General features: G+C 40.4%; 1 protein-coding gene across 4 annotated transcripts in view; it reads left to right on the top strand.

Annotated features, from left to right (window-relative positions):
- The window catches only part of LOC111947089 (uncharacterized), an 86,058-nt gene that overhangs the window by 65,765 nt on the left and 10,442 nt on the right, over window positions 1–9,851 (top strand). For 2 of the 4 annotated variants that reach the window (XM_078943194.1, XM_078943196.1), the window contains exons 3-5: window positions 732–853; window positions 8,242–8,371; window positions 9,053–9,169. In XM_078943194.1, coding sequence (XP_078799320.1) covers window positions 732–853; window positions 8,242–8,371; window positions 9,053–9,128 — 328 coding nt within the window. In that variant the 3' untranslated portion in view covers window positions 9,129–9,169. Of the gene's footprint in view, window positions 1–731; window positions 854–4,877; window positions 4,975–5,661; window positions 5,821–8,241; window positions 8,372–9,052; window positions 9,170–9,851 lie in introns of those variants that run through there. The other 2 variants (XR_013654211.1, XM_078943195.1) reach the window with 2 other exon arrangements.

The raw sequence follows: 9,851 nt of genomic DNA, 5'->3' as shown, positions 1-9,851 counted from the left end.
ATGGATAAAAAAGCCTATATCTAAATTTAGGTAAATAATCCGAAAAGGAAATAAATAGTAATTTATAAATAATACATTTTTTTGGTCTCACTTTATCACTACTGTGTGAGAATGTTCTTTGCCGAAAAGAAATGTAGGCCCTTGCTTATCCTTAAATAAATAGATGACGTAACCCATTGTCATACTTAGAAATAAAAATATAAACATGAGAGAAATTGTGAGTGAGGAAAGTTATTTTGATGGATTAAAACAATTCCTCCTAGATTTTTGCTGTGAAATTGTTGTGAATAAGTGTATTCTGTTTAAATAATAACAATAACCCAAACTTTTATTGATTTTGTAAATTCATTTAATCCCAGCGCCTTGCTTTTTTCTTAAAAAAAAAAACAGGTTTTGTTTTAAAACTGGGCGTGTTCTTTGAATAAGCTGTTTATTGAAATCTTCTCCCATAATTACCTGCGAGCTTTGAAGGGACGTATGATTGCGCGCTGGGGAGGCTGGGTTATGCTTTGTTAACAGTTGTTTAGCGTCTGCTAACGGGCACGTGGAGCCGTGCCAGGGTTTTTATGGCGGAAGTGGCATTGGAAAGTGTGCGCGCGCGTGTGGGAGAGTCATTCCCTCATCGCAGCATGACTCCGCTCCACTTGTGTGTGTGTGATGTAAGGTCAGGTCTGCGATGCGTCAAACATGTCACTCATACATCTGCGTTCTGTCCGTGTTTGGTTCTGCAGGTCCAGGTCTGAACTTCCGGATCTTCTGCTGAGTCAGCAGTTGGAGCTGAACTCTGTTGTGGTGAAGCTGCAAAGCAAGAGGTCCAGCAAGCACATCCTGCTTATGCTGGCTCATCATCAAAGTGAGCTGACCCATGTTGTCTTTGCATTGAAAATCTGGTATTTACCGACACGCTTGATAGAAATTGATGGATCTATGACATTTACTGATTCATTTTATTATTAGCCTGCTCTGCATTCAGGCCTCCGTCTGCTTCAGGGTTTTATGTAAGTTAAATTCCTGCTCTGGCTGCAAAAGCCTGTCCCGTTCACACCAGCAGAGGCAGACGGTCGTCCGCCGACTCAGGAGTCCAGATAGCTGGAAGACTCTTCAAACTCACCGCTGACCAGGCCAAAATAGTGTTACGTCACCTTTTTTCATGATGAAAAACTCAAATGCGTTTAGCAGATATCCACTCTATTTCTAAAGTCAAAGTTTTAAAATGTTTATAGGACTAAACAGACTGGAAGAGCGTAAACGAAAAGGAAACACAATTGTTTTCCAGAGCAAAAAAGGACCAGGAGAGCCATGCAGTGAGAAGAGCTTTAAACCGCACGGCATGCGATGGCGATACCGTACATGTGAGACGCTTATTTGAACCCACAGTGGGTGGTGACTGTGGATTCAAAGGTAAGGTAAATACGGGGCAGGACACCTGACTGTTTTATATGCAGCAACTGTGTTAATGTGTGATGTCCATGACAGTTCAACAACTAGAGCAACTTTATCCTCCTTTTTTTTTAATCCATCAAATGTCTTAGATTACTTCGAAACATACATTTTTTTTGTGTGCAGTAGTTTTTTTTGTCCAGTGTTGACTTTTGTTCGACTACCCTAAATCTTCAACGACTTCTGCGATTGACGTTATTCCAACTAATTCTGAGGCAAAGAGAAGCAGCCTATAACGTTGATATGCAGCAGAGTCGATATGAAATGCTGCTTTTCTCTGAATCACATCAAGTAAACAGATGAAGAATTACATTAAAAGCGTGTGTGTTTCTTAGGTATTGGAAATGAAATCTCCCGTGTTAAGGACCCACTGTGATGAAAATACTTTTTTGGGTGGTTTAATATTTTCTTGTAGCGTTTTTCTGATGATGGAGGACATAAAGAAAACTTTGCCTTTCTGAGTATTTCTTTATTCAAATCGTGAATCAGGAGCAGACGAAAAGCTGCTGTTTGAAAAAAGGCTAAGTTGTGATGGAGAAAATACGTTAGGCAGGCCACAAGGTCCTTGCTTCGCCCCATTCTGATGTATCCACTAGTAGATGACTAGATCCATTATTTTCCTTGTCCAAGTGGAGGCTGGATGGCTCCAATATTGCTCGCCATTTTTGTTGCACTGCTAATATTTGGTTGGGAGCTAGTGGGAGAGCATGTAAGGGAGGGGGGGCGTACTCTGTGCCAACAGTTCTGCCCAGAACTCAGAGGTAAATTTCTAATGAACCAGTTGCTCTGTAAAAACTATGTCCAACATTTTTTTTAAATAAATTTTTAAGTTTTGACTAAAAAGAACACATTTACAATTAAAAGACCACTGGGAAGGCTTTGAAAATAGACCAAGAAAGGATTGGAGTGGGTCTTCAAAGGGTTCAATTTTAATTCATAATATGAGCTTCCTATGTTTTATGCAAAATAGTCATTATTTAGCCAAAATTTTAGCTGAAAACCCCTAAAAATGAAGAAACTCAAAATTACTGTGGCTCTTGATTAGTTCCTTGAGGTACACCACGATTAAATGCAGTTCACAGAATTTGTCAATGTTGAGTGAAGTTATTTTTCACATGACATCAAATGCAAAACTGAAGTCTAACACAGCTCTCTTACAAATATCTTGGTGACTGTGCGTTACGGTAAATGTCTTTTTTTAATTTTAGTGAGCTAATTAATTTTCCACAAAAATAAAAAGGCTTGTAACGTTAAATCCGAATCTCTCTTCTGCGAGTGATCGACTTCCAGCTCAGCTCAACAACTCTTAACTTTTAACTTGTTAGTTTGGATTTATGAGCTTGTAAAGGTAAATGGATCATTGCAAATGTGGTCATTTTGTGGTGTTGCCACGGTAACCATCTTATTGCATTTTTATTACATGAGGTGAAGCGGTTCTTCTTTCCAGCCATGACCAAGGTGTGAAGAACCTTACCTACTATGTTTTTTTTTCTTTTTTTTTTTTTGCAAATGTCACATGTTTTTGTAAGATTACTCAGCAAGGAAACATCTCAAGCCCCCCCCCCCCCCCCCCACCACCACCACCACCACCACCTTCAAAGGTGGGTGGGGAGGGCCAGGCAGCATGCAAAGAACTATAGCAAGCTAGCAGGTGCTGTTTTTGTGGTTCGCTCCATCGAGCTAGGAGGAGGTGAAAACATTTTCTCCTCACATTACCTGTGAAACCGTGTGTGCATGACATCATCAGGGGGGGAAAGTGTTGCAGAGGTTATTGGTTCCCCCTCACCGTTGTGAGTTGCGTTTGCATGAAAGTGCGAATGTGCGTTGCCCATCAGTGTGTGTAATCGGCAATCATTTCCTGCAATACGGCGGAATAATGAGCTGCTAAAAAAGCTCTCAGTTCAAGTCGCCTAAACATTTTGAACTCATTACTTCACTTTTCTCACAAACACAAGCACTCGTAATGCAGAAAGGCCGTAATATTAAAAAACAACAAGAATCATTAAAAGAAGGAGCCCACACAAACATCTGCAGCTCATAACTGACATGTAAGGCCAACCCTGGCACAAATGTGCCCGAAAGCAGAGAACAACGCTTGTTTTGATCCCTTTAGATGTTCCACTTTGCGTTCTTTTTTCTTTCATCAGCTCAACTGGAATAGTTGGGCCATTATTTTAATCAAAGAAAAAGATGAAACATGAGAGTTGGCAGTAAAGGCGTCCAGTGAACCTCGATTTCCATCCTGGATCGAGTTCTAAGATGCAATCATTTAGTTAAAAAAAGTATGCGGTGCATACATATCTGCACGTAATTTTATTTTTTTCAAACTCTGACCATTATTAGATAAAACATGAATTAAGTAAGGGTTAATGGCCGATGAATTGTGCATGATCACCTTTTAACGCACACTGTGGAAGCCTAAACTGTCCGACGCAAAGTGGAAGTGCTTTAAAAAGTGATAATGCACACTTCAAAGGCCATCAACTACCATGGTCACTTACAAAATAAATTAATATTAACCAGTTTTTAGTCCTTAATTCTTGTTTCTTTTCCTATTTTGATCACTTTTTTCACAAAAAGCAATCTAAATCAGACCGCTGTAGTCAAGATTCGCGATATATATATGCTGATTGTCCCGATGGGTTAAATAAAGCATCAGTTCAGAGAGAAAGTTCACTTCCTACCGCTTGTTTTTGTCCAGATGATGAAACTAAAGGTTGTTTTAAAGAAGGCGGCGCAGTGATACCGAAGATTTAAGATAGGTGACCAGAACTTCTTTTTGGGGCGTGCGGTTATCAATTTTTAATGCACAGCCAGCGGCCAATCAGAATTGAGTATTCACCTGGATCAAACGCTATTTGACAGTCAATATGTGTGTGTACTTTATGTATCAGTGCAAATTATAATCTCAAGAGGATAGCATCCTTTTCTGTTATTCTGTCCTGCAGCTGTCCTGGACTGCAAGGACCAGGTTGCTTTCGCAATTCTTCTTTCTTTTATGCACCTTTGAGTGAAAATTTCACCCCCGCCTCAAATTTAGAAGCTCACCAACATTTGAAAATGATTTTTGGGCATAGTGAACGAAAAAAAAAAAAAAGGTGACATCACAGCAGGGGAAACCGTAAAAAAAAACGAGTGGGGCCAGTGTTGAAAAACAAAGGATTTAGATTTTAATTGGCGCAAAAGTGGCATTTCCCACATTTTTTGATGAGATATTATAAAAACTTCCTAAATGAGTCGTTGGCTAAGGCTAAATAAAACAATATAACATACGATGCAAACGTATTAGAGAATGTGGGTGTGGTTGCCAAAAAACTTCTGTTGCCAAGGAAATCTAAAAATGTACTTTTTCCGATTATTCTAAAAATCACAAAGACCTGTTTGTCACCCCAAGACGACAAAAATATTAAATGGTTGCTATGGAGATAAAACCAACAGAAAAACAGCCATTTTGAAAAGAACTGTTTTAGTTGTGAATCAGTCATGTGCAGCGGAGAGGGGAGCAGTGAGGGCGAGTCACTCAGTCCACGAGGGGTGGGGTGGGAGTGGGGGTGGAAAGGGGGCCTTGGGGGCAGTTAGTAAAATGACGCTTGTGGCTTTAATTTTCATCAAATGCAGGAATTTGTATCTAAGTATTTCTATTGCATTTTTCTGTTTTTGATTGATTATATTGCTTGACTAAAATAATCAATCAAAAAGACAAAAAGTGCATTTTAGCTTTAACTGTCTCAATTCCAAGCTCACCTGATTAAAGAGACTAGTGAGCAGGTGTTTTAGGTGATCGTAACCCTTAATTGAACAGGTTGGGCAGGTGGGTTGAGACCTTCTTAACCTGTAAAGGAATTCTAAAAATCTGTCTCCTTGACATGTTCTGCAAACCCGTCTAAGACATACAGACATATTCGTAAAACTTTCATGTGTTCGTACAAATCTGTAACTTTTTCTTTATATTACTTGATAAAGTTTTCCGTTTTGCAAAAGATAAGATAAAAAAAAAACCAGAATTTTTCTGCTTCTTGGTTGCATCCATGCAAGGGTTTGCAGACTTTTGTGCAATCAGCAAACTTCCCATCTGAGCCAAGAACGATGGAATTCCAGTGCATGTGTCTATATGCGCACATCTCTGTGTTGCTGCACTGATACAGCCTCAGGGAGAAATGTGTTTTTGATATAGAGTCTCTTCCTCTCCCTGCATGTGTCTAATACTCTCCTTCTTCCCAGGATAACAGGGTCACAGCATGGAGACCTCAACGACTCCACACCTGGAATAACACCACCCAGAATATCCGCTCTGCTTGGCCTGTGAGCCGCAGAGTGTGTGTGAGTGCAGGGCGGAAAAGCGCTGCGAGTCAAAGAGGCTTTATGAATGACAGGGAGGAGGTAGACGCTTTCAAGTCATCCGTCTCACTAATTTCTTTTTCTTTCTTTCTTTCCGTCTTTGACACATACTCAGACACAAACTGAGCTCTGGAGCTTTTTCTTTTTCCTCGTTTTTCAGAGCGGAGGAAATATGAAACACCCCGAGGCATTTGTCAGTGGTCAGTTGCATGCTCTTATGCGTCTTTGTGCAAGTTCTTGAGACACATTTGACAACTTGGGTGCGTCACTGACACACTGCTGAGGTCTGATTAATAAAAGATAAGTGCGGGGGGGGGGGCGGTAAGTTTAGCTGTTTGGTTTGCCCCCCATTCCTGATAGCAAAGCACTTGAAGAAAAGATGGGATGAAGGGCAAAAGCAGGGGGCCCACACTGTGAATCGGCCTCGGTCAAAGAAAGATGGGGAGACTGCGTGCACATCTGCCGCATGCAGCACCAGCCTTTCTTTCTTTAGCTTCCCCCCACATCCCTCGTTTTTAATATCCTCCTCTTTGCCCTCTTCTGCTGATCTGTGCCAACCACCATGAAACCACCGCCACATTAGAGCCTTTAACGGGCATCGGCTGGCATCCTGCTCTGTCCAGATACATTATAGCTTAGTTACACACACAAACTAAATGTGTTGCAAGAAGTTATAGCTGGAGGGCTTTGTCGTATATTCAGAACTCGGGGTATTTTTGTTTTTTTCGTCTTTGCATAACTACCACTTGTCGCCGTGGCTCCAAATAGAAGGCAGTAAATAAACGATTTGCATGGGCCGACTGAAAAATGATGCTAAAACTGAAGAATTTACAAGGAAAACGGTTTGGCCTCCTTGGAGGAGAACGTCTATGCAGTGCGGTAAAACGAGATGGGACATGAGACCGAGTTTTGTTTTGGCCCTCATCCTTCTTCTCAGTCATTAATCAGCCTAAACCATCCTTTTCTCCCAAAAATCTGCCTCCGATTCATCAACACTCCGATCATTATTTATTTTTGATGGAAATCAAGAGCTGTTGACTTTAATCCTCTCTGGCTGAGTCACTGGCGGTCCTTCTCTGCAGCCCTCTAATTAAGCTTTTACCTCGGCCGAACCGCTCTCGCCATCAGCTCGCCAACTCCATCGGTCTTTCATCCCTTCACATGAGCTAACCATCGGATCAGTGTCTAGCGCCGACACGCAGTCATGCAACAAAAACCACACGAAAACCCGTCTGAGGATTTTAGGGTTTGCTAATGAGGAAGCGAGCGACCCCTGCAGAGAGGGATACAGCTGGAGGGCTCTGACCGCACCTGCTGACTTCATGTATGCTTTGTAAGATAACGGCACATCTAAGAACTGCTAATACATCAACCCTCCAACCTTTAGAGGGTTCATTTTTGACTGCAAGTTTATCTAAACTAGTCTAAAGCTAGGGTTTAGCTTGCATTACCTTTACCACACAAAAACGTGCCAGGGTTAAAGTATTTAGCCTAACCCTAAAATAGCTGGACATGGCTTCTTAAGTGTTTCCTGAGTTAAAAAAAAACAAAACATAAAATTTTGTGCTGATTCATCTCTCTGCTCTACATAAATTACACACTTTGAAAGAGAACGGTTGAGATAAACAGAAATTATACCATTGCACGGGTGAATTCTCCAGTCTGATTGGCTGATGGATGTGCATTAAAAAGTGATAATGCACACCTAAAAAAGAAGTTCAGGTCACATAGCTTAAAAGTTCTTTATCATTGCACTGACTTCTTTAAAACAACCTTTGGCTTCATTATCTGGACAAAAACAAGCGGAAAGAGGTGAATTTTCTCTCTTTACTGATGCTTTACTTAACCCATGATGACGATCGTTTTCGAAAAAAGTGATCCTAACCAAAAAAAGAACAAAAATAAAAGTTCTAAAAACGATCTTTTCTTCTGTTAGTGACCATGATGAGCAGGTGAATGGCCTTCAAAATGTGCATTATCAGAAATTAACACACGCCGTGGAAGCCCGAACCATCAGACGCAAAGTGTTAATTTCTGTTAATGCACTCTGTGAAGGTCATTAACCCTTACATAAAAGCTTCTTTGCTCCAGTAGATCAATCCCAACCCCCCCCCCCCCCCCTCCCAGATTTAGTCTTTTTAGGCCCTGATTAGTAAGAAATAGCTCATCATCTATATTGCTTAATGGTGCTTTTCTAATCAGTTTTTTTATTGTGCTTAGTAAAGGTGTAGGAAAATTTTGATTTTATGAAATATCACGATATTTTTTAAGTGCGTCCAAAGTGAAATGTTGTTAATGGCTGCAGGTATTAGCTCAACCCTAACCGTAACCCCATCCGCAGACTGGTGGATGATGATTTATTGAGAGCTTTGAGCTGAAGAGACCGGCAGACAGAATCAAACAAAGGTTTCTGCAACCAAAACATCCAAATGGCTGAAGCTTTATGCTGTTGTCCTGATAAAGGGAAAAGACTCCAGCTGAGAAGAGGGTGGAGCAAGAGAGGCACACAGGAACAGAGGCAGGGATTCACCCCAACACCCTTAACCCTTCCTCCGGCCCGTGCAGGCAAGAAAACTGTTCAGCCCGACTGCAGGTATTTAGGAAATCATGTGCAAACAGTCACTTTCTTAATTATAAGATAGGAAGTGTTTAGCTCAGTGTCTTTCTTTTGTGTTGCACCCCGGTGTGACACCTATACAACTCAACTAAACTGCTGGAGATTTTTCGTTATTTCTACAGTCGTTTAATCCAGCAGCATTTATACCTCACAAAGTAGATTTATGCAGTGTTGGAAATACATTGTAGTTTATTTTATTGTTAATACTTAAAAAATAAATAAAACAACCTTATTGATTAAGGTACTTTTTTTGTAATACTGAAACTACTTTGTTGTAGGAAACCAGACAATCCTGTTAAAAAACATTTAGCTAAATAAAAAAATCAAGGAATTTGGAGTAGGAAAAATGAATTTAGCCATCATAGGAAACCCTAAAACAACTTTTGTCACCAATAAGTAACATCACAGCTTTGAAGTACGGTGGTGGCAGCATCATGCTGTGGGTTTCTGTTAATTAGCTATAGTTTGTGAGAAAATGTGACGAAGTAACGGCGTATTTCCGAGGCAGTTTTATTTTTTCAGAGGACTGGAAATCAGACTCATTCAGTCTAAAAGCTGCTGAAGCAAAGCTGGGGCGGTTGAAGGGATTCATTAAACGCACTGGAATAACCCATAAAACAGCCTTGTCAGATTGAGAATCTGTTGTATGACTCACAGGTTCACCAGTGAAGTGCAGAATCTGCCTCCAGGGATGGGCAAACACCCAAGTGCTTGGAAGAGCCGACGTTGTTAAGGCACACTGAGACACTTGAAGCAGCAACTGATGCAAAACAGGTTGGAGAAAGGCCGTCGGGTTGCTTGACACTTATGCAAACTTCATTTTGTTCATTTACTTGTTTCTTAATTCATCATATATTTTTTTTTACTATTTTTTACATCTTCAAAGTGTTGTCAAGATGTTGTGTTCATTAAATAGAATCACAATAAATCTGTTTTCGATTCCAAGGCTGTAAAAAAAGCAACAGAAAAAAAAAATCCAATAAGGTGTGAATACTTTCACAAAACACTGCTTTTTATGGCTGCATTCATTTTTTTTTTACTGTTGTATAAATTCATGGGGGCGTAATAATCATCTGGAATCCACAGATTGTTGGTTCAAAGATCATCTATATAGGCTCAGCTGATTTATGAATAGTAAGGCATAAAAAATGCACTTGTAAATGTGTTAGGGCAGATGCGATCTCGCTTTTTTAGATAAGACAAGATCTGATGGAAAGAAAAAAAAAGCGTTAGCTTGTTAGAAATTTAGATTTTATCTGTGAAAGAGACTCCTGTGTAGCTCCTCTGAAAAGCAGTGGAGTGAACCCAGTGAGCTATCAAAACACACTGGAAGCGGCGAAAATGGAAATGGGAGAAACAAATTCTGTTGACACAGCAATTTCTGCCTAATAGTCTAAGACAAGGGCCCATTTTTAGTCTTGTGGTTTTGGTTCTGTGCGGGAGACAGTCCAGGAAA

This window comes from Oryzias latipes, chromosome 24, assembly GCF_053564925.1.
Source record: "Oryzias latipes strain Hd-rR chromosome 24, Olatipes_Hd-rR_3.1".
In the NCBI taxonomy this organism is placed as follows: domain Eukaryota; kingdom Metazoa; phylum Chordata; class Actinopteri; order Beloniformes; family Adrianichthyidae; genus Oryzias; species Oryzias latipes.
Note: the sequence above shows the minus strand (reverse complement) of the source record. Positions and strands in the feature narration are given on the sequence as shown.